Source organism: Ciconia boyciana, chromosome 1 (assembly GCF_034638445.1).
Source record: "Ciconia boyciana chromosome 1, ASM3463844v1, whole genome shotgun sequence".
In the NCBI taxonomy this organism is placed as follows: Eukaryota; Metazoa; Chordata; class Aves; order Ciconiiformes; family Ciconiidae; genus Ciconia; species Ciconia boyciana.
The window spans coordinates 160,032,054-160,057,580 of record NC_132934.1 but is presented as its reverse complement, the minus strand read 5'-3'; the positions used below and the strand labels follow the sequence as shown (position 1 = coordinate 160,057,580).

General features: G+C 40.5%; 1 protein-coding gene across 4 annotated transcripts in view; it reads right to left on the bottom strand.

Moving 5' to 3' along the window:
- TMTC4 (transmembrane O-mannosyltransferase targeting cadherins 4) overlaps positions 1-17,341 on the bottom strand; it is a 61,515-nt gene extending 44,174 nt beyond the window's left edge. For 2 of the 4 annotated variants that reach the window (XM_072849936.1, XM_072849937.1), the window contains exons 1-5: positions 17,248-17,341; positions 14,763-14,978; positions 9,620-9,735; positions 7,318-7,534; positions 3,291-3,378 (exon numbers count right to left, since the gene is read on the bottom strand). In XM_072849936.1, the coding sequence (XP_072706037.1) occupies positions 3,291-3,378; positions 7,318-7,534; positions 9,620-9,735; positions 14,763-14,924 (583 nt within the window). In that variant the 5' untranslated portion in view covers positions 14,925-14,978; positions 17,248-17,341. Of the gene's footprint in view, positions 1-3,290; positions 3,379-7,317; positions 7,535-9,619; positions 9,736-14,762; positions 14,979-17,247 lie in introns of those variants that run through there. The other 2 variants (XM_072849934.1, XM_072849935.1) reach the window with 1 other exon arrangement.
- Between the last annotated feature and the right edge of the window lie 8,186 nt (positions 17,342-25,527).

The window sequence follows — 25,527 nt, the reverse complement described above, 5'->3', positions numbered from 1 at the left end:
GCCACATCAGGAGTACTGTGTTCAGTGTGGTGTCCAACACAAGAAACATATCAACAACCTGGAAGTCCAGTAAAGAACCACTAAGACCATTAGGAGGCTGAAGAATCTAACATAGAAAAAGAGGCTGAGGCGAACTGGTCATGTGTCTAGATGCAGGAGTTGAATGCACCATTAGCAAGTTTGCTGATGATACCAAACTGGGAGGTGCTGTTGACTCTCTTGAGGGACAGGAGGCCTTGCAGAAGGATCTAGATAGATTGGAGTATTGGGCTATGACTAATCGGATGAAATTTAACAAGTTGAAATGCTGGATCCTGCACCTAGGACAGAGTAATGTCAGGCACAAGTATAAATTGAGAGAGGAGTGGCTGGAGAGCAGCCCTGCAGAAAGGGATCTGGTGGACAGCAGGCTCAATATGAGTCAGCCCTGTGCCCTGGCAGCCAAGAGGGCAAACCACATCCTGGGGTGCATCAAACACAGCAAAACCAGCCCATCAAGAGAGGTGATTATCCCGCTGTATTCAGCATTGGTGCAGCCTCACCTGGAGTACTGTGTGCAGTTCTGGGCCCCACAATTTAAGAAGGATGTGAGATCCTTGAATGCATCCAGAGGAGGGCAGCAAAGCTGGTGAAACGGCTGGAAGGAATGTCCTATGAGGGGCAGCTGAGGACCTCATAGGCTTGTCTAGTTTGGAGAAAAGGAGTCTGAGGGGCAACCTCATTGCTCTCTACAGCTTCCTGAGGAGGGGAAACAGAGAAGGAGGTGCTGATCTCTTCTCCCTAGGATCCAGTGGCAGGACACTTGGGAATGGTTCAAAGCTGTGCCAGGGAGGCTTAGACTGGACATTAGGAAGCATTTCTTTACCGAGAGGGTGGTCAAACACTGGAACAGGCTTCCTAGAGAGGTGGTCGATGCCCCAAGCCCATCATTTGGACAATGCCCTTAATAACATGCTTTAACTTCTGGTCAGCCCTGAATTGGTCAGGCAGTTGGACTAGATGATTGCTGCAGGTCCCTTCTAACTGAAATAGTCTATTCTAGTCTCTCTCACCCACCTTTCTATTTACAAATGAATGATTTTCACAGCAAGACACATCCAGGATGAGCAATGAATCTCAGCCAGGCATTTCAAAATCAGTTTTCAGACCAGAACCATTCTGACCTGAAACCTTGACTCTGAAATGTCTGGGTTTTAGCACATTGTTCATCAGCCTGCAGCAAATCATGTAAAGTTCAGAGGAAAGAAATACTCTGAAGCTTGAGCTCCTCCCTTCAGGCTCCATGCAAGATCTGCTAAAGAACTTATTAGTGCTCTCCACAGTGCTGGAAATAACTTTTCAGTCTTTCGTTTAGGACATGCCAGACAGGGTCTGCAAGAACCTGACACTGTCACCAAGCTACCCAAAATGAGGAAACTGTTGGGAAAGACTCAAGTATGTAACTTGCATACAAATTTCTGAGTACAAAGAAATTCTAAATATCTTTAAGAAGTTGCTGAGGGAAAAGCAGGCAGTGAAGGTGACAGTAAACACTGAAAACTGATCTGAAAGACAAAAGGCACAACTATGCTGGCAAACTGTAGTTTTCCTTGGCAAATCTGCTTAAGAGTCACAGCTCTGACACTATTATGATGTAATGTCCAATAAAAAAATACTAAGTGCTGCTTAGTATCTTGCCTTCACAACATTTTCCTTCTTCTGCATCAATGACAAGAATTTCAGTACAAGAATACTATTCAAATGACACTGACTTCCAAAAGCTATCAAACTGGCCTTCGCAAGTTGCACAAGCACTCAGAATATTCCTAACCAGAGTACACATCACATTCTTAATCATTCCTGATATGTCCTCCATAACAAAGTAATTACAGAGTCCTATATAAAAGTCTCCAATGGTCAACCTAAGAATTTTGTTCTTGAGTTCTTCCAGCAAAGATTATTACCCCTGCCATATAGGTCTACCAGTACCAACAAACTGGAAAGCACATAGCCAATATTTTGATTTGTCCAATTTACTCTGGCCCTAACAGAAGAAACATTAAAGCACAATCATAGCCAGTAAAATAAGTGAGAAAAGAATAAATGAGCAAGCAAGATCCCAAGGCCAATTTTCATCAAGAAATTATTAGTTCAGTTGAAAGAAATGAAACCTACTCAAAGGGGAGAAAAAAATATCAGAAGTGAACAGTAATCACCATAAGTATCATTTGAAGTGGCGAAGATTAAGTTAAACTTATGATATCAGCTGTAGAAATATGCAAAATAGTTCTAAACAATCTAAACTCAATTAGCAGGACCTATTCACAGCATCTTAGAGCTCATTGTGGACTAACTTACCCCCCTCAGCCTACACTAAGCTCTATGATGCCATCCATGACTATGTTGTTAAGCTAGATCATTCAAAGCCAGCTCAGGTACCTCTGTAATACACTGTCAACTCTGGTTAAACATTACAGGCCATGCCTGTTGAACGGATATTATACAAGCTCTTCAGAACACAGCTCCTCATGGGTTCACCAAATGATTCCCATATTTCCTGTGGTGGGACACATTCAGATACCAGATTGCATGTCCTCTAGTTTTTCATAATCATGAATTGATGTATTCTTGTATGTTTATTTAACACAGCCCCAAGACGATTTCTCCACAACTGTATTTGAACTGCCAACTTGCATTCAGATCAAATAATACAACAGATCTAAAAGCTCACTTGAAAAAACATCTACAAAGGAATTGCTCATGTTAAATACAGCTGTCTTACAAAAACTCTATGAGTAACACTATATTCATCATGTATATGCCAGCACTTGCATATTGCAGGAATTTAGAGGGCTTACTCATATGAATAATTCTTTATAATTCATTAAAAATACAAGTAAGGTTCCTAAAGTTCATTTCCATTTAAGCCATCCCAACATAATGGCATAAAGTATACTAAAATATTTAAGAATATACATTTATAGGTTTGATTTCTTTCTAAAATTCTTATTTAAATATTTCTTTATGCTTATAAACAATAAAACATTTAACAAATAAGCCTATTACGAAACAGACTTTTCTTAAAATAAATTCTTAGTGTTTAATGGGAATTACGGACAGCAACCCTTCCAGCTCTTCTAACAATAAATACCTGCTAAAGCAGATTTTTTAAAATATTTTATGAGGGTATAAACATTAACAAATTCAAACCACATCAAGCTGACAGTTTTAGTTTTGCTATACTTCACTGAAATGTATGAATGCAGAAAATACACACAATATAAAATTAAAGGGGCAAACAGAATGCTTACTTTCTCTAAATGCTTTACAGTATCCAAGGAATGACAACAAAAAGAAGAGGGCACACAGTAGGTCTGCTCTGCCAACAATCCCGGCAACCTTAAAAAAAAAAGAAAAAAAAAAGGAAAAAAAAAAAAGAAAAAAAAGAAAAAAGTTTCAGATTACCAAATTTTATTCTTAAAAAACCTGAGATAAAGGTACACACGTGTGTACAAAGTGAAATGTTTAAAAGAGTATCGCTGTATCACTTTTTTTTTTTAACCTGGTTTACTGGATTAGTGATACCCAGTTTTCTAAGCCGCATCCTAATTTTGATTGGGTTTTGCTTAGTATCAACTAAGTAAATGATCGGGCGTTCATTTATGAAAAACTGCTGTTTTAACAAACGAAGAAGGACCTTGCTGAAGAAAATGTAGACTCTGCCCCATTCCATCTCTTTTTTGGATCAGGTTGCCTTTCAGTAGAACTCTTAGGAAACATTCTGAATCCCAACAAAATTGGCAGCTCTGCTGAAATGCAAATCAAGACTGTCCATTTTCAGAAGACAAGCCAGCCTTCAAATTGCAGTCTGAACACTCAGAATGGACAAATAGCTTCCAGCCTGCAGAATCAGAAAAAAAAAATCCCCCCTCTGGCAGTTTTTTTTGTTATATTAATCGATTGCATTAGAGCTACCTCCAACTGTATCTTGTAACAGAAGCTGTACTAACGCAAAAGAGAATGAGAAGCGCATTCTGGGACCTCTATGCTCCTGATCTGTGCCAACCTATTTAAATCAAGAGCATTCTCACACCCATCAAGAAGCTTTGGTTCAAGCCCTTAAACTGTATTTAAAATAACTTGCTGAGACACAGCGTGACATATTCTTGGATCTTCATTCCTCAACTACACAAGTGTCAGGATACACCATGAATTTTTTGTGGAAATCATGACACAGGGGGGTGGCAGGGCACTGTACAGGCCCTGACGTTGGGACCTCACTAGAACATACACAGCAAAGATCATGGAAACACCCCTTTATTTTCAGTCTTGCTCTGCTTCCTGGAGTGGTGGGTTCCATGTTTCCAGGAGAATATGTACACAGAGGCCCTTCTGAAGCAGGGCAGAACAGCTACAGGTTTGGGTTTTTTAATCCACTTTTTGAGGTGATGGTTCAGGGACAAAAGCAGAAACTTTGGTTCTTGGGTAGTACACCAGTTGTCCCATTTTGTGAGTGGAACAGAAAGAGGAGAGTAAAAAGATAAATTGTATCTTCATTTTATTTAAAGGCACTTGTTAACCCTCTCTTAGGAAAAAGGCTTTTTTTTTGTGTGTCAGTCTGACATGATGGAACAACTAGTTCCAAATAACATCAGAGAGAAAAAGAAGTGTAGAGGCATGAGCGTAAGACTGAATCCATGAAGACACTCTTTCCCCCTTTACCCTCAGCTTCACTTGGGCACTGTAAAAGGAGAAACTGTTGGACTCCTAAATTCAGTTCAGAAAAACTTATTGATTTATCCAAAGCCATGCACCTGTCTTCCCTGCTTCTTTTTTTACCTTACAGAGGAATTACGAGAATTAACTCAGTAACTGTGGAGTGCTTTGAAAGGTGAAAATAATGTAGTGTCATTCTGTTTCAGGAGCTGCTCTCAGCTGATGAGATAAAAGTAAAGGTGAACTGAGACAATTTTGAAAATAAATGCCAATTTGTTACAACAAAGAGATTAAGGGGTTAATAACACATATATGGCCTCAGATGACTCCAACAGTACAATGTTATCTCAAATGCAGGATCAGGCCCATAGTCTCTGGTAACAAGGTAAATTAAAAAAAAATACAGTTTTTAATTAGTATCAGGTATATTCTTATGTCCGTGTTTCATTTAGTATTTCATCACTCAAGCGTTACAAAGAATAAGCGTTTTTTAGGAGAGAGAACTACACCACAAGAGTGTTCACTTGTAGGTAGAAAAATGATAGTGACAGATGTTTTTCTTACATAGGTACTGAAAGCATTAAACTTTTCAAGATCTGTTTTACATGACAGTTTGTTTTGTGCTGTATATACCAAAATCCAAAGCAGCAAACAGACAGATTCTTCACAATTTTATGTCAAAATATGTCATCTCATTTCAAAACCAAGATGTCATGATACTTAAAACTCACAGCTTTAAAATCATGAGGAATGCTTTTTGAGAAGATGCTGCCTGACACACAGTCATGCTAGAACCATAGCAGTATCATGACTGCTTCAGTGCAGCAAGATTTATTATTCACTGTGCAAATGGTTAGAGGCCTTTTTTTACTCCTGGATCTTAGAAGAGACACGGTATGTAAGCATGCTACTTTCTTCCTCTTCTTCTAATGTTTGCCCAAAGCATACGCAAGTCTTCAAACTTCACATATGCAAGCAGACTGCATCACTTGTAATTTATTTGACATGACCAAGGTCTTTTATTAACATTTGCCTGCTGATTTAAATATATTTTTAGAGTCAAATGGAATGAAGAATAAAATTATGGATATTGATAAAGGAGTCAATAGTAAGCCTACTACAAAGTTAAGACTCAAATGAGATTTCTCTTTACATGTCAGAACATCAAAAGCACTGAAGACTGGTTTTACTTCACTTTGACATCTAGAACTGGTTTTGGAGAACAAATACCAGGGGCCCTTCTGACACTAGCACAGTGTCCTCTCACTAAGAAGCTATTCTGCAGGAAGCAAACACCAGAGAATGACTGGCAGGATGTTTTAGCCACACTGCCAAATAATGTGCCAAATTGCTAATATATAACTTTGCACCATCTCTAGGTTTCCAATACACGCAGGGTCCCCAGTCAGCTGAGAGGCATAGCTTTCCATAACCTCTTCCCCATCAATTATGTGCAAAGCAAATGAAAAAAAGCCAAAACCATGGCATATTGTGAATAAATGAAAAATCAGTGCCGCATATATAGAATAAGGTGCACTGAGGATTCAGTGTTCATTACTAGCACAAAGATCAAAGTTAAAGTTAGTACTTTTTCAGTAGCTCAGTCCTTCCAAGCTCTAAAAAAAAAAAAAAAAAATTATTCCTGCATTGTGATTATTTTATATTTCATTTATTCATTATTACAAGATGAAGCAATCAGGGACCACATCCAGCAAGCCCACTTACGGCATAAGGCCGTAAGATTTTCTTAGCTAGGAGTTCAAAAGAGCTTTTTAAGAAAACCATCTCCTCTTCACTAGAATTTCCACACAAGGACTTTGATCTTTGGTCAGGTATTTTAATTGGTTGCTATGCATGTGCCATGTTTCTATTCTGCATCTTTACAGCTTCGACTTCCAGCCACTGTTACGCTTTTGTCTGCACTATTAAAGGGCCCACTACTACCAAATTTGTGTTCCCCATTTACATAATTACAGACTGTGATAAAAAAAAATATATCCTTTAATCTTCTCCATATTAAAAATATAAACCCATGGAGTTCGATCTCTCATGACATGGGATGATTTCCAGTCCTTTAATCGTTTCCATGGCTCTTCTGAGCCATCTCCATTTTTCCCAGTGTCCTCCTTGCAACATGGATTCAAAACTGGATGCAGTATTCTAATACAGTCACATACAGAGTTCACATAATGCCCCAACTCCAATCTTCTATCTCCTTTTTTTTTTTTTTTTTAATCAAAGCAAATGGAAATTAAAAGTAGTTATGTGTTTGCATTCAGTTTATCTTCCATTCTTCTTGGCTGCTCATGAGCTAATGTTTCCAGTAATGAATTCTTAATCCAGTAATTGGGGAAACTCTGTAGTTTAGGGCTATCCTTCTTTAGTCATTGTACTTAAATGAATTAATTTATCTTCCTTAATAAGGTCCAGCCCTATGGAATTACAAGCTTTTGGTCGTACTAACCATAATATTTGATTGTTCTCATAAGACATGTTCCAAGAGAAGCGTTAAGGATATATAAAAGCAATCTGTAGACTATAAGGCTATGTCAAAACTAATTAGTCAAGATTGTCAAGAACTTCTACGATATAAATCATTGGAGCTAATTATTCAGTACTTACACATTCGGTGTGCACTGGATGTACAGCAAACAGCAAAGCAGCTAGAAGAGATGTCTTTGGAGCGAGGTTTAGCCTTCTTCCTTTATTACTGAATTGCAGTCCACCCAATAAAATTGAGAACACATCAACCATCAACACTGAGATAGTACAATGCAGTATTATATTGATGACATGGAAACCAACTGGGTAGAAGCCTCCAGCAAAAAGGTAATTAATTCTATATAGAAACAAAAACATTAAGGTTAGGAATTACATCAATGGTTTGAGATACACTAACAGAAAACCTAAACAACCCCATAGCAAGATCATATTACAAACACACACACACAAAAAAGCTGAAAAATACCTGCAAACCCCAGCACAGATGGTATTACCACTTAGCCACCACAGGAGGATAGAAACAATGTCCGGATCTTTAGTCAAAGGTATTCATATGGGGTGCCATATTCAGCATAATATCTATCCTCTCCAAAGGCAAATGTTAATGCTATTATGTTAATCATACCTATGGCTACTTAGAACTGGCTTTTGGTCAGCAATGTAACTTCAATGTTGCAACGCAGGAGTGTCCTATGGATAAACAACCCAGCCTACTGGGAGCCCTTGGGCTTAAGAGAAACTATGTCCCAAAACAACCTGATGAAACAATTTTAATTAAATCCACAGAGTGAGGAAACTAATATGCACTGAGACTACAATTTCCACTGACATTCTAGCTGAAAAACGTCATAGCATTTGGACTGATGATGTGGAAACCATCTGGGTACAATCCAGTATCAATCCAGCAAGTAGTCAGCACATCTTAGTAACTAATTTGTGAGACTGGCTAGAGAGAGGTTTCATGCAAGTACTAGAATCAGAAGGAAGTGTAAGTGAAAATTCAGCCTAAAACCCTAGTCAGGACAGGAACTCTGTGGTAAAATGGAGAGGGAGAAGAAAAGGGAGAAACATCTTTACAAATATCTGTATATACTTTTATCAGTAGGCAAGATATACAGAAACTTAGTTTGGATAGGGGATTTTATATAGTTCATTTGGTCAGCCTGCACCTGGCTTAAGTGAAATATATTAAAAATGCCTAACCTATTATAAATGTGATACACATAAAAGTCGGAGCTTAGGGAAATTAAGAAAACCAACTTCTTGCTTGTGAAAATAGCATTTTATGGACCATCTCCACATGCTCATCTATATTTTCAGATACAGTAATGACTGTATCTCAGTTCGCTCTTTAAACTAACCAGGAAGTTACTAGAGGTGGAATATACCACAGAGACCTTGAAAAGGAAAGCATGTGCTGTGTAATGCGCTGAAAGCTTTAATAGGTTTAAGACTCTGACACATTCTATTCAGTTGCATATTTTCCTTGACGAAAATGTGAAGAAACCCCAACAGACAGTGAAACCCACAGTGCTAAGTACTTAAAACACTGACACTGCACTCAAGAGTCAAAGTTTTTGCTTGAATATGAGGACTAAGAGTTGGAGTAATTCTTCCACAATCACTTAGTCCCTGGCTTAGATTGGACACAAGTCCAGAACCAGTGCCAGGTCCCCATCCACAACACTGAGTTGCATGGGGAAAATAAAGAAGCTTAAGACTGAGTCCTCAGAGATTCTCTGCATTACTGTGCCCAGTTTCCACATGGTCTATTGCTTGCTCAAATCTTTGTGTAAAAAAACATGAGCTAAGCATCTATAGAAGTAATCCTCATAAACCTTTAGTTATTTGAGAAAACCAGCGAGTTATATATACAGGCAGACATCTCTCTCAGTAGGATTCTCACACAAACACTCACTTGAAGTTATAATATCGGGGGGAAGATGTGGGAAGACTATTCAGTGACCTAGTGGCAAAAGGCCACAGTAGATTGATGCTATTTATAAAAAATCATTTGACAGGTCACCAGGAAAGCAGAGAACAGAAACTACAATAGCAGTATAAGTGGCACCATGGCTAAGTGAAGGGAATGTACACCTCCTAGTTCTCTGATGATGTGACCTACGTACTGAACCATACTGCCCCTAGTACCAAGGTATGTAAGAGCATAAGATACAATCTCTGAAAGGTACATTGAAATACAAAATGTCAAAATAATGTATACTTCGGGAAAGAAACAATCTGAAAATTAAAAATCAATTTGAGATTAAGGTAGTGAACAGGAAAATCATATTCAGGAAAGGTATCCAACTACCCTCCAGATACTTTGTGTCTCTCCTTTTCTGTTGCCTCCTCCCTATAATCAACTGAGCCAATATATGTTAAAAAAAATTCAGACCTTGAGCAAAAAGACAAGTCTCACCTGAAAGTTAGGACAGTTAGTGGTCGATATGACTTATGACTGGTATTGCTGCTGAGTTTGCTACCCCAAAAGTCATGATGCCACAGGTCACCAAGTGGGGTTTCTGCCCTGAGGTCCTGAAAGGAAACATCATAAATTACCAGATTCTTAACACTTCTGTTTTGTTCAAAGCAGCTAAAACACAAACAAGTTCTAACTCATACAAGCTCATGCTAACACGGACATAGCAGGTGTTTTGTTGTCTCTCTACTGACATTTGACAAGGCACCCAGGTTTGCAATGAAGGTCACATCTTAGATGCCTGTCATCATAAAGGCCAAGATGCTTGGATTCTGTAAGTAGGCATAACTACATGAAATTTAGTAGAGCTATGAGTATTCATATCAGTTGATAATCTGGTCAGTAGCTGAGATATGAAACACATAAAAAACCCCTTTGCCTTATAGTTTTGTAAAAAGCCTTTGATTTTAGGTCTAGGTTATCTTGCGAAGGAGGCCAACTACAAACTGCTGCAAATAGCTATTTTCCTACCAGTGTCAGTAGCACAACTACTAATGAAAGCATGAAAGCAAGGACACTAAAGATAGAAAACAACAATTAGCTCTTTTTGAAGCCTTACTTGGCACAGGACACTATTCAAATAGCGCTTTTTTTTTTTTTAATTCTTAGTACATGAAACCAAGAATCAAAATCTCTATATACTGCTCTAAAAGATTAATAGCGGAAGACAGAAAAGTAATGAACTATTTTAATTTGGGGTGGGGTAGGGGACTATTAAAAAAACACTGCAAAGGAAAAATCTACTCTTTCCTTTTATCTTAAAGCCATGCTGATAATGAAAAAATCCAAATAACCTAACCTAGACTATTGAATGGAAAACATACACTTTGGAGAGGAAAAAATAAGGACCTTGGTGGCATCTGCCTCAGTCTTGTGTGAGGACAAGCTGGGAAGCTCAAACTAACATATTCATCTTCTACTTGCCCCTCTTCTCCTGCTTCCTTGGGGCAATTAAATAGCAATTTATGCTATAGCAAATGTGCAGGTTAAATACACTTAAGACAGAACCTAAGAACAAAATTGTACTAGCAAATTAATAGCTGTTGTATGACTGCTGGTATTACACCTGCAATCAACCACAAGTTACTCTACCCCCACCTTCTCCCCTGAAATTTTTCAGGAGACCAAAGCAGATTAACAAGCCAATACAAACACAAGTAAGCAGACAAACTGGGTTGCTAAACCCATGAAAGGTCTCACAAGGCCTGGTGTCCTATGTCTTATTCCTCCTCCATCTCCATCTACTTACAAGATTCCCACATTACAATACCCTTGGTTCACTAACTCCAGTTCCTCTCAAATGCTGCTACCATCTCACTTGCTTCTACAGTATCTTGAGCACCTCCTGTGGTCTCCAGTACTTTCCATCTCATCCTTAGCTAGCATTTGTGGCCTGCCAACAAAGCAAGAGAGAACACATACCACTGCTAGTCCCAAGGTACAGCCAAATGTCTGGGCCACGCTGACTGGCTGCTGCTAAACTGAACTTAAAATAACTCAACGTTTCTTGCTTCCCTCTGAACACATTCTGACTTTCATCCATCCAAAAATTAAAAAAAATCCAGGAAGAGATTTATTTCTATCACTTGATCAAGTTTGGCCAGTATTAGACAACCAGTTAAAAAAAAAAATTAGGAAGAGGAAGTAGGCTAAAAATCCTAGCACACTGTCAAATGAAGTGAGGCATTCTCTAATAGGTTACGAATCAATATGCAGAAAAAAGAGCAGGGCTAACACTGTAGTCTTTGAAAAGTCCTATATTGCAGCTGTGAATTAAGGTGTTCTCAGGGAAAATCTTAAGAAATCAAGACTCACAGGGGATCCTATTGGGCTTAAGAACGATCAAGGTGCAAAGTTTCTTCACTCTCTCACAGATGTTTCTACTGCCAAACAAGAGCTACAAATTTATTTCTTCTCCCAGGACTGCAATTTTGGCCTTAGGCACCTAAATTCCTGTTCCATTCCTCACTGGTATGCACAAATCCTAAAGGTCATAATTTGACTCTCAGAGCAGGAGTGCAGTCAACCAGCAGCCCACTATATCAGTCAATACGGCCTGCTTTTCCAGGGGCAAGTTGGGACTGGGTTGTACACCAATGCCTACTGAAGTCTTTATACTCTGCAGGGGACAGCTGTTAGTGGGCACTGTGGCCCGCAGACTGCTTTTCCAACCAACAGCACTGCTCCTTATGTACATTTGCCAAAGAAAAGGACTACGAAAGAGAGACATTTTTTTAGTATTAAAATTTTTAAAGTATGCCTTCTGTGTCACAGATGGTCTTCAATAACTTGAGATGAGAAATATATTTGAAATGTGCAAGGCTAGATTTCCCTTTCCGCTAGAATCAGTCTTCTTTTGTCTTCCCTAGGAAGAATGCAGGAAAAGATGAATACATGGAATTACTTAGTGATTAGACTACACTTCCATATGACCTAAAAATCTTCAGTCATGTGTCTTGCTCTTGTATCCAAGTTCTGTGAGAAAAAGTTTCTTACATTAATTTTCCCACTCAGTTGACTTACCCTAAAATAGGAATGGTTTGCTCTAAGACACACAGCTGTTTAAAAGTTACGTATGATTTTCTCTTTAAGAGCTGAAAGTAGGTATCAAAGAATCTCTAAATATTTGATTAGCAGCAGCTTACAGACAGAGTTCAATACTTGAAGAAAGGTCAGTTTTCCTGTATAAAGGCTTATGGAAATGACACATTGTGTCTGAAGCTCCTCCTAATCCAACTGTTTGTTTTGCCACGCTAGTAAATAAATAAAGACAAAAGTCACTGTTGTGTACCAGTTAAAATGCTGCTTAAAATGACAAGAAAGCATCTGGAAAACAGCCTTGAACCCCAATAAAACCTAACAACAGAATTTTCCAAGATACGGTAGGCATGAGGTCAACTAACAGTGTATCTTTCCCTAAAAAAAAAAAAAAAAATGAAAGATTAGGGTGGTGGTGGAGGTAGTAAATTAACAAAAAGGTCTTGTGTGGTACCCAAGAAAATACTGGGATAGTAAGGCTCAGTAAATCTACAAAACTACTTCACCTGCTATCTCTCCTGTTGAACAGGAATAAAATATGCTATACTTCGTTTAATAAACTGTTCCTTTGCTAGATGCTCTCCCTGCCTGTTAAACTGGTAAACTCATTGTCTCTGCATTTTTCTTGTGGATTTTGTATTTCCATATATTAATATGACCCCTGTGTTAAAATGATACTGTCACAAAAAATCTCATTGAATTTCTAGGGAATAATAGAGGATTTTGGTGTGAAAAATAGAATAAGCTGTACAGTTTTTCAAACATACAGACTAGGTATGAATTAATCTATTTAAGCAGTTGGTTGAATTTCTCAGCATTGCCAACAGCTATAATCCTGGTGCAGGTTGTTGTGTTGCATAGATAAATTGAAACATTTGGAAAGTAAAGACTGAAAGAAATAGAGAAAGATTACAAGTGTAGAAACTGCACATGAACAAAACAACCTGCCTTGTTTCAACATCAGTCTTTTGTTCATTCTTTCAGGAAATTAAAATATTATAATTGTGCCCCAAATAAAACTTTGCTGAATGAAACATTGCCATGAGCTGTGTAATTTAAAATACAATGCTTCTTAAAAAAAAAAAAAAAAAATCACTGTAGGTTCTTAATTTGTCTATACTATTCTCTTAGAAGCTTTGAAATTTATTTCCAATTTGGCAGATGTATTTTCCCCCCATACATTTATAACTCAAGGTATGATGACTTACACAAGCAAAATACAAATTTGTCTAAGGAAACAGTAATTCTGTGGGATTCTAAAAGGCACATTGCGATAAGTTGCCTCTAAATCTTGTGCAAGGCAAAAAAAAAAAGTGAATTGTGTTCTTCTAGTGGTATGAGTCTCCAGCTTATCCTCTTTGTAATCCCATAGCTTCAGGAAAACAGAACCAACAGATGAGGGCAGTTCTTTTTACCCTGTGCTTTTCTTTCTAAACATTTAACAAGTACCTTCCAGAACAGCGTAAGAGCTGTAACACCAACACCCACCCATGAGCACAGGCTCACTAACTGCTACATATGATTCTATGAACTGTCTCAGCAACTGAAGACACTCAACTCCTCAAAGTGAAAGTCAAAAGAATCTCAGCTAGAGGTTTGTTCAAGTCACATGTTAATTTCTAAGCATTTCAAGGATTGTTCATGGCATGTATGATCAGTTTTAAAATAGAGCACAAGAATACTCTGCCTCTATTTCAACAAAATATTGTTGTCACAGGAACTTTAAGTGGGGAAGGAGCATAGAAAAAGGAAGCTTTCCTTGCTCCTGTAACATTTTATGGTATAAACCACAGCTGGACAACCCCTGCACCCTACAATCGCTTAGTGATGCATTATGTATCTTGCAACCACAGTAAGTTTATTCATTGGGCTTACTCATCTGTCACCCTGAGAAGATAATGAAAAAATCTCCTGTTAACATCAACGGGTATTAGAAAAGTCTACTGCATGCTCTCACTGACTTAGAAATGAGCATAAAATTAGATCTATATGCAGTCTTGATGTACAGGTACCCTGTGAATAAGGGTTACTAAACATCACATCCAAATTTCTGCAACCCTATATAATGCTTTCTTAGACGACAAAAAGAGAAAGTCCATTTGGTATGGCAAAAAGAGATCCCTTCCCCTTGACCAGATATCAACACTTGTTAAGCAGAGCATCTCACTTGCAAAAGAATGAAAGAGGACACATTCTGAGGGGAAAAAAAAAAAGTTGTTTAATTTGTTCACTCTTTTGTTTATACATTATAACCCAAGTCATGTTATTCAAATAGCTTTAGGAATAAGACTTTGTTAAGCATACTTACTCTTCTAGCTTTTCGGTAGAGCCCTGCTGCATGGCTTGTTTGTCAACCTTAAATAAGGCTTACTTTAAAAAAAACAATAAAACAAAACAGAAAAATGAAGTTCAAAAAAAGGAATATCAGAAGGAAGCTCTTTACTCGGATGAATATTTTGGGCCTACTTAGATCAACTGTTGTAATTATTTCTTTTCCTATGACCATTTATGTCAAAGGGCGCGGGGGGAAGGAAGAGAGACAAACCTTATTATTGATGATGGCTTCAGAATCATCAAAGACAAAATCTCCATCATAGCTGTTAGCAAAACAGAGGAAGGAAATAAATGCCACAACCATTTTAGCCCAGTATGACGGAAGGAGGAACCATGATATGTCATGGTCCAGATTAGGTTCTGTTTGTGCCATTCTGTAAAATGCTTGTTCCAAGTTGGGAGCTTCAGCATTATGCTGGTTGCAAATCTGAAAGAAATACATACAAATGCACAGTTACAGTTGCATTTCACTAAAGAAGAATGTAAAAATGGAGAGTTGGGTTGGGAGAGGAGAATGAAGTCTCATACAACCTAATGTTTTTTCTCTCTGTACATTTTGTAATTATTGGAACATATCTAAACATAATTTTGTACTTCAAATGTGGAAGAAAGGCACCATTTCTCATGGTCGGAGCACAGAGATAAAGCCAAGAAATTCTTATATTCTAAGTTAAAGCTTTGGCACAGGTAATTGTGCCAAATCACTGTTTTTCTGTTTCTTACTGTTCTTTGCAAGTATAACAAACAGTGGCGTCACAGGGACTGTGGAGCATTTATAAAGTTCTTGAGAGAATGATAAGCACTATAATGTCCTTCTGAGTGTGAAAAACAAACATCATCAATTGCAGAAAGAGCTCAACTCTCTTCTGTTAATTGAGTTAAAGGACCTAGTCTTACACATAGGCCATACAGGGAATTCATGCAAACATCAGAGGCAGACGTATACAGAGAGCAGCTAATGGACTAGGCCCTAAATCTCAACAATTCAAACAATGAGACAACAAGACGCATACAATTAAGACCAAAGTAGCGTTCACTAGATCACTCTGCACGCCGCAAGTGCAGTATAGGCTAAATTCTGCTGCTGTATTTATGGGCTTATGAGGTTGTTGAGGTAGATGAAAAAGACCATGCAATCCAACAGCACTGAGTGATATATCACTGAGTGGAGGTACTAAGGCTGGAGGTTTACCCATGAGCTGCCTTTACTTGGAAAGGTCTCTTCTGATGCTCCAAAGCCAGCCCTCCGCCTGGACAGCTATTCTGCCTCTGCTTCTCTGGTGCTCCGACAGTATTGTGAGTGGTTTTATTATCAAGTGCTGCTATAAATGGCAGGGGGAGTAGGTTACGAATGGAAAACTACAGTAAAAGCAGGGCAGAATAGAAAGTTTTTATTTGTAAGCCCGAAGAATGATAGGCACATATAGCAGGCCAGCTTCACACTTTCTTCTTATTTATTGGCTTTTTAAATCAACTGTTGCACCCCTGAAAACACTGCATTTAATGTCTCCATACAACCTAGGAAAAAGCTCCAGTCATTTGGTTTCTTGAACAGACTTGACCATTAGAGCTGCTAAGGCAATTGCTTTATAGCTTTCTGTTTGCAACGCTAAATTCCAGTCTCCACGTATTCCCAATCTCTGTACCCACACATGCACGCTGACAGGCGATACTCCCTGTCACACCAGTGCCCCTTCTCGCTTTGGGGTCTATATAGCAGTGCTCCCAAAATTCAGGTAACATCAGTAAGTAACATGGAGCTGTGCAACCTAAGAGAGAATGGAGGTCCTTAGCAGAGCAAAGCAGACCAGCCACTTTAAGAGCAAAACCTTTTCTCAAAGTAATTCACCCTCGTGCTCTTACTTTGATGAAAACAAAGACTAAAAGCAAGGCTGTTAATCAGAGGGAAGCGTATTGCATTGCTCGTAACAGCACAGACACAGCATCAACGCCCACTACCCAATTAAAATATTTAATCCACTCAAAATTCATTTTGCCCTGAAAGTTTCTCCCATTATGCTTGTTCTCTTTATTTATCTGACGTGCATCTGCTGCCAGTCCTCGCCCCGCGGTCCAGAAGAGGGGGCCGGTCCGTGGGGGCTCCCTTACCAGGGCAACGCGTTAACCGCCCGGCCGGTCTCAGCACCCACGAGGGACCGCGACCTCCCGCCGCCGCGCACGCCCTTCTGAGCACCTCCCCACCGCTCGGCACCAACCCACCGCGGACACCCCTCGCGGCGGGGGGCGGGGGGCACGGCTCCGGCGCCGTGTCCCCCGCCGGAGAGAGCCGGCGCCGCGGGGAGGCTCGCACCGACGGTCACAACGGCCGTAGGCGGAGACCCGCAAACTTGAGGGCGTCCCGAGCGCCCGGCGGGCGGTCCCGGGGAAAGAGCCCGCCCGGGAAGGCAGCGGCGGGCGGGCAGGGGCGAGGCTGCGGGGCGGGCGGGCGAGCCCCGCCGGGAGTTTCGCGGCGGCCCTGCCCCACTCGCCGCTGCCCTTTTGTCCTGGCGGCGGCGGCGGCGGCCCCGCCGAGGGGGGTGTCCCGTCCCGCCCCGGCCCTCAGCCCCACCGCCGCCCCCGCCCCCCCGCGCAGTCCGGGCCAGTTCCGCCAGCGCTCCTGCCAGCGAGCGGGGTACGGGCAAGTCTCCCCCCGCGCCCGTGGCAGCCCCGCGCCGGGGGGCCCCGCACGGCGGTACCTGCGAGGAGAAGGAGCCCGCGCGGCATCTCCCACCCGGCTGCGAAACTCTCCCGCCCGGCCAGCCCCCAGCCGGCGCGGCCGGCGGGGGAGGGGCCGCGGCGGCTTCGCCCCCGGGAAACATCCTCGGAGCCCATTGGCTGCCTCGCCGCCCCACCCCTCCTTCTCCCCGCCCCCCCGGGGCAGCTCCGCGCGCCCATTGGCGGCGGCGGCGGTGACGCGCGGCAGGCCGGGCCGAGGAAGCGGAGCGGGGAGGTCACTCGCGGTGGCAGCGGGGCCGGTGCGAGTGGTCCCCCCCTCCGCCCCGAGCTCCGCACCCCTCCGCCACGCACAAAGGTGGGGGCCGAGCGGCCTCAGCTGGGGGCGGCCCGCGGGCGCTGCCCGCCGCCTGTCCAAGAGCGCGCCCGTCCGCCCGCCCGCCAGCGCTGCCCCTGCCCCTGCGTGGTTGTCGTTGTCCCGCGCACCTGGCTGGCCACGGCGGGCGGCTCGAGCGGGCTCGCCCTGCCTCGCGCGCCGCCGCGACCGTTAGCGTGACCGTTACCAGCGGGTGAGCCGGGGCGTGCGGGAGGCTTTCCAGCGCGGGGGGCTCGCCTGGCCCCGGGAAGCTGGCGGGAGCGGGAAGCGCGTTTCCGTGCCGTGAGCTCCCCGCGCTTCCCTCAGAGGCGAGGTTCCTGCCGTGACGGGCTTACACGAAGCGCAAGTCCCCCTGAAGAAAAGATGTTACAAAGCCAGTAGGCTGGTAGCGCGGGGAGAGGCTCGCCGCCTTGGGCGGGAGCCGTGGGTGCTGCGGGCTGCCTTCCGGGGTGAGCTGGGCGCTGCAGCCTTCGGGAACGGTAGCAGAACGCCTTCTGATGCCTACTGCCTTTCTCGCTGAGGGCCTGGTCCTGCCGGGCTTGTTGCGGCATGCTCCCCGCAGGACAGATACCATAAGGAAGCAATAAAAAGGCTTTATCAGGTGTACTTTATTCGTGCGTTTCATCGTTGCGATTTTCTTGTAAGAAAGTGTGATTAAATGCTGAACTATACCACCAAATGTTCGGCAGAAGCTTCCCAAAAAACAATACAATCTTAGTATACTGAAATTGTATGAGAAATCCTGGCTGTGAGCCAGGCAGAGACATATAATTTGGAGTGGGATTTTTGAGATGTTTGCATTATCAAGTGTCAAATTAACAAGGTTATTTTATAGCTCCTTTGAGACTAACTCTCAAGTGGAAACGCTGCTTTGGGAGAGCTTCAGTGGTTGCCACCCGTAATTGTCTACTTGACACCTGCTTTGAAACATCTGCTGCTGTGACATGGACAGCTCAGCTGCTTGTGAAGCAGCAGCTGAACCAGCACAATTTCCAGGCTAGGATATTCTTCAAGTATATGTGAAGCTCCTGCTTTTAAGATGGTAGTCTTGTAACTTATGCTTGTTCGACAGCTACCACAAAGCATCTGAGGTGCTTCTGGATTCAAAAGCACTAGAAAGCCGGCAACCAGCTGTCACCAAGCACGCAAAGCTCTGTTCACTAGTCAGAAACTTCTGGTCCAGCTAATACACACCAATACACCAAGACCATGATGCTGCAAAACAGTAAATTGTGCCTTGTACTTTAAAATGATCTTGTCCATTCTGCCCTTGTCCCCGACTTAGTGATATAGGTGGGCATAACCAGTAAGCTTTGTATCTTATAATTTAGAATCATAAAATGGTAGAGGTGAAAGATGTCTTTATGACTTTTTGGTCAGACTGCCTTATAAATGCAAGATAAAATGTGAGCTAATCTGTAACAACATGCTTTCTAGGTTTTCTCCTCCTAAAATCCAAAGCATTGAGATTTATATCACTTCCTAAAAATGGCTAGTTTGCCACATTAGTTCATGATGAGGAATTACTGGTTGATGACTGTCACATTTCCTTACTGTTTCAACTTACACCCTCCAAAGTACCCCAAATAAGTATTATCAAGCCAAATTCTTGTCAACTATCTAGTCTTTCCAAATCCAACAATCTTCCTGAGATCACAATATTTATAGACATTTTAAATAATTTGTGTTTACTAATGGCAGGGCCCCAACTCAGAAGAGAGGGGCCCAATTCAGAAAAAAAAATCCTTAGTTAGAAAAGGGAGTCTATCATGTAATCTTCTATAAATTCCAATTAAATAAATGAAATTTCAGTTCATGCTTAAATTTGCACATATGTAAGAATTAATTTTAAGCATATGTAAATATATGTAAGGTTCTATGAATCAAGGTTGAGATTTGCCTCACCGGACTAACTGTGACAATTGCCAGACTTATGCTACTTGAGTCACTTTCACATTTCTATGTTACATTTTGTTCTGTAGAGGGTTTGACTTTATCACATTTGCTGATGTATTTATTTCTACTAATGGCCCATTCACATCAGATACTTGTCTTAGCAGCTCCTTTGCTCACATTTCTTACACATGTGCACATCCTTGATCTGTGTTTTATAACTGGAATTTCATTTATTCAGTATAAGTCTGCTGATATCATCAATTCTGGTCAAATTTATATATATCCACACAGCCAGATGGGATAAATCACCTCATCACCACTAATGTCAATACAACATTACTGATTAACATTTCCTTATGAACTAGACAACATATACAGAAGTCCTTCCTTCCCATTGTTTTCCATTTTGAAATAAGCCTATTTCTTACAGTTTTATTATTTTGCTTTTTAAAATACAGGAGCTTTTTCAATGACCTTCTGTTCTAATTAATCTGAAGAACTACAGAGCAAATACCTGTTCTGGAGAGTTCCCTAGTTCCCTCAAAATCTGATTCAAATCAGCTATAGTTGCATAATTTATCTCCAGTCTGCTTCGGAGGGTTATTCTAGCGCTTCAATTTAAAACAGTTCCTAAATACAACACTATTTTTTTTTCTAATCTGCCATTTCTGGGAGGGTATATGTATGAAGTGAGTATCTCCTTGCTCTGTAGTTTTCTCAGCATGCTAAATTGATCTACCTAAGTGGCTATTGCATCCTTATTGTTAGCAGCCTGCCATTGCAGATCTGCACAAAGGCCAATCTTTCTTTCGTAAGAAAGGAGTGTGCAAAAGACGTCGTATTGCAAGGGATCAGCATCTGCGAGTATTGCAGTGGCTGTGCAGACAGGAGAATAAAATGTCAGGGACTATGATAATGAGGGATTAAACCAAAATGTTTCAGAAGCCTGAAAAGACTGTCAGTCTTTACCATAGTTGTTTTTGAAACAGCTGCGTCTTCTCCATGGCCTGGATTTTGCCATCAGAAATGTGGGAGTGGCCATGGAGCACAACTGCTTGTAACTATAGGTAAGCAGCTGATCACTACCTGTTGCATGGTTGGGGCATGCACGAGCATTATATATGCAAATATTTGCATATATAATATGCATATTTGCACTACTATTGTTAATAGTACTTCGATGGTCTCTTTCTCTAGGCAGCTTGTGTCCCAAGTATTTATTCTGCTACAAGGCATTTTAAGTAGCAGAAGGTCTTAGGTAGCTTGTTTGTATGTCATGTTTTGTACGTGTGTGTGTGTGTATGTACACATATATGTATGTAGACACAGGCAAACTCATATGCCTGTTGCAGTCTTGATCAACCGTATATCATAAAGACAAAATACAAATGAAACAGAAGTTATACAAGATCGTTGCAAGAGGAGTGGAATGAATGGAGCCTTGTTTTCCGTTTTTTCTGTCTCATATTCCTACACCTCCTTGCTTTAGTAACTGCAGTTCCCCTCATGACCCACATAAGTCATCTTCATTAAGATGCCTCTATATTCCTCACTTTGCTTTTTGGCTTGCCACCTGTTCCAGATTCACTTTATTCTATGACTGATCAGAGCTACAAGTGTGTTTCCTGGTGAACGGCCTGCCCAGACTTCTTGGCTAGCCAGCCACCATGTAGAATTAGTGATAACTGGACCTCTCTGTGAAAGTGTCTGTAGGGTTGCTGTGATTTACACAGCCATTATGATTTTTATGAAACATGTAGGAACTGAACATGCTTGAGGCCCTGTACTTTTAACTTTGGATTAAGTGGGACAGAAGTTATTAGAAGAGGATTGACAGGCAGACCCCACAACTTTCATTTGCTTTAGAATCGAGGGTTCCAGTTGAGTATTGGATCCTTCAGCCCTGCTACGGTAGACATATCCTTGCTCACGGGCTGAGAATGAGCAGAGCCATTGAAGACTTGTTGCTACTCCGTATAATATTTAGGGTAGATATGAAGGATTATGGCTCACAGTCTTAAATTATGTTAAAGTATATATTTAATCACACGCTGTCCTTCCCCCAAATTGGTAGCTAACAAGTATCTTTTAAAAATAGTAGTTAATTCTGAAAGTGAAAATTATGCTGTGCTATACAGGTGGTTGTGAAATGTGTTCCTGTCAATATAAAATGAAAATGTTGTAGCAGGTCAAACACTTGTGAATAACAAAGATTCTGCTATTCTGTTGTTCTCTGAACCATAAGAATCCTCATCACTACTCTTCACTACAGTTCTTTAGACATAGTACAATATGTTACTATACTATATGTTACAATACTTAGCTTTTATAGGAAAAATAAAGAACCGTTTATCAATAATCAACCTAAACCTTTCAGGGAGAGTGCCAGTGTAGTTATGCCAACTCATTAAAAGTTCAGCATTAAGCCTGAACTAGTTCACTCTGTGCATCTGCCTAGCTTTTGTTGTGTTAGAGAAAATACAAAGTTTTCACTTAACTGTGATAAGTTTTTTCCCTCCACCCTCTCTTTGCCAGACATTGAAACGAAAATAACTACCTGTGCTTGACACAAGGAAGCAGAAGATAAAAAAGAAAATTTAAATGGAAAGTGGAACTCTTAAGTAATTTTCAAAGGTACTCAAATTTCCTTCCTAAAATTATTTCAAGCTGTATGAGGAAAAGACTGGAGACATAGTCAGAATGATTGCATGTGCAACATTATATGATTTAAGAATATTTCCAAATTTTAAATTTAAAAATTGTATTGTCCTAATCAAAAGGCTGTACAAGCATCTCTGCTGTCAGAATCAATTTGTAATTCATTACTTTTGCCCTCCAGTTTAATAGTCTTTTATCTACACACACACATATACAAATATAAATATAAATAGGCACTTTTAAAGACTGCTGTATCTGTGTTAGGGTTAAATTGATTGGAACTTTATTGCACCCTATATAAAATTGTATTGGGCAATACATTAGAAGATTAGGGAAATTATAATCTACTGGAAAACCCAACAGCATCTGAAATAGCTTCTCTTGAAAAGCATTTGCAACTGTGGTCAGAGAACCAGAAAAATTATTTGCCTTTCCTTGTATTACGTAATGCTATCAAATTGGACCTTCGTTTTGCACTCATAGTCATTCGCCTAAGTGAAATATTAGTGTTGAATACGCTAAGTCATTCAGATGATGTCATTTTGTACTGAGTAATATAAAATGATGATGTGAGGTACAAGAAACAATGAATTGGGGCCTGTACCTTTTTCTGTATAAAGGTTGCCTTTCCAGAGATTTTTAGCTTTTCAGATACATGTCTAACCTTGTCTTTTATTCCATTTTCACAGACCTACTTACCTAACAATGGGTTCCATGAAATCCTGAAAGTTCATCCGCATGTAAAAAACTCCGTGACCAAGACCTGTATTTAAAAAACAGGAGAAAAAAAAGGATCTTTGAAGCTAACCCTAAAAGTGATAAGAGAACTCCAGGGAGATACGTACAATGAAACACTCTATAATATAATGAAAAAAGAGAGAAGCTAATAGTGCATGACTCATATGAACCCAGTTTATAACTCATAAATCAAAACCTGAACTGAAAGATCTTAAAATAGCATCAGTGTTTGAGGCAAAGCTGGTGAGCAGCATGATCCAACAGGCAGCCAGTAGACAACATCAGACTGCAGACTAGGACATCAGACAGTAACACTGGCATAAAATGCAGAAATTATTTTAAACTTTTCTTGTTACTGGTATTTGTGAAATGAAATTGTTATTCTTACTAAAATAATTTTATTTCATAGACAGGTATGGCTGTAAACATGAGATAATACAGTGATGCTTAAATTTTAGTGTCTACCCAAGAAAGCACTGAGAAATTTAACACATATGAGTTACTGTGGAGTGTAGTTAGAGTGGCTGCTTTTAGATAATTTCCAGCTGTGATTTGTAAATAACATTTTTCTTTCCCTTCTTGCTCAGGGGTAATTATGGCTGTATAAGAAATTCAAGAAGGAATAGTTTATCTTTTTTTCACCTAGAGTGCTTGGCAAAGGAAAGCATCTTGCTTTAGAGGTGGAAAATCTGAGGAATAATGAGATGAAGTCACTTATCCATGATTGCACAGCCATGTTCTTGCCATGTTCAGTGGCAAGAACAAGAAACAGAACCCAACAGAACTGGTTATAACATGACGTTTTCCTTGCTATGAGGAATTCTGAGGTTTTGGAGAAACTTTTGCTGAGCTGACAGAAGAAAGGTAAAACCCCAATATTTTCATAGGACACAAACTGCCCTCTCCTTCTCCTGCCCATCCAAGAGATCTCCATCTCAGGAGAAAAAAGACTGAGTTTTTCACCATTTATCTTCTGGAAGGCTTTTTGTCCCCTGGAAAGTAGAGTTGATAGGACACCCCTGGGCGGGCTGCCATAGTCTGAATGCTGTGGCTTTCTCTGGCTCTCTAACTAGGGACAAAAAAGATGGTTCTCTTCTCTCTCCCCACCCTGAATTCAGTTCTGTCGTTCCCGGCCTTGAAGATTTTTGTCCACTATTTTGACTGTTTCCTGTGAAATTATTCAGAAAGATTTCACAACCAGCTTTAGAACCCTATTCATGTGGCTCCTAAAACAGCCCCTTATTCCTAAGGTGGTCTGAATAATATTTCGTCTGTTGAGCACCTGGCTTTGTACAGAGCCTGTCGCATTTTTTGTATTCTTCTGTTGCCTATTAGGCCCTAATTCTTTTTTTTTCTTTTCTTCTGGTAAGCTAGGGCCTATGGGTCAGACTCCCATTGTGATGGATACTATACAAAAACATAGGAAAGACGGAATTCCTGCTCCAAAGAGATCATTTGTGCCCCACAATTTTGCAACACTTAAACGGGCAGAGTGGCATTTGTTTAATAACATTTAGTAGATCCTGTAAGGAATAAGTCAGGGCCTTCCTTCCACTGGTGGTATTCTTTTGCATGGACATGGGCAAACTATTTATGTGCTCTTCTGTTCTGATACTGCTACAGAGCTCATTAAATCTCTTTTTTGCAAGCAATGCCTGAGGCTATTAATTACTCAGTTTTTCCATGTATAAAATGGGCAGAATGCTACTAATCTGTTGACAAGTCTGCAGGAAGCTGTCCAACTGTGAAATGATACTGAAAATTTCATTTTCTCAGAGATATTGTCATCTCCTCACTTTTTTTTTCCTAAATAAGTTAGGAAAGCACTTCTCATTACCATGGAGACTAATATTTTATTGCAAAGATTGTAATTGCAAGCAAGTTTCAAGGTTGCAAGTGGATTTTCCAGAAATCAGGTCAATTGATGAAGTACCTGCGCTCACTGTCAGCTGCTGCAGTGCACATCACTTTCATTCTGAGTCTGATTTACATTCCAAGCCCCAGGGCTCGGCTGCCAGCAAATCAATTGTGGAATTGTTGGGCTGTGATAGATTCTGCACCAGGATAATAAAGGAAAAATAACTTCACTGAAGGGTAAACTTGCTTGCATCTATCCCAGGGTATGTCAGAGTAGCAACATGTATGCAGGCAGTGACTGCAAAAGAGTTGATGCCCCACAGGATCATATGTTGGCTTACCCATAGCAGGTTGTTCTTGTAACCACAGCAAAAGATAGATGGCTCAGTGCATCACAAATCAAGGCCTGCCTAATAATAAGCATCTCTTGTAATTATTCAGTTTGATTTACTGACAAAGAAAAAGAAAAATCTCACTGCCTTTTTTCTCACTTATTTTTTTTAACACATAAAAATAAAGGTTAATTAATGTCAAAAAAAAAGGCAAAAAGAAGAAGAAATGGCTCCAGTCTGCAAGCTGGAAGTAAAAATATTAACAATGCACTCCAGTCCCACTCCCTGAGGCAAATGTATGGAGAGCTTTCAGCAAGTTTGTCTCTTTGAACTTTCTGTAGAAACCTTCAGGCAGAATCCAAAGACATGAGATTTCTTGACTGCATCTTGGTGGAAGGGCATTTCCACTCTTGTTTCTTACTTTTGTATTTATTCCCTTCCAAGAG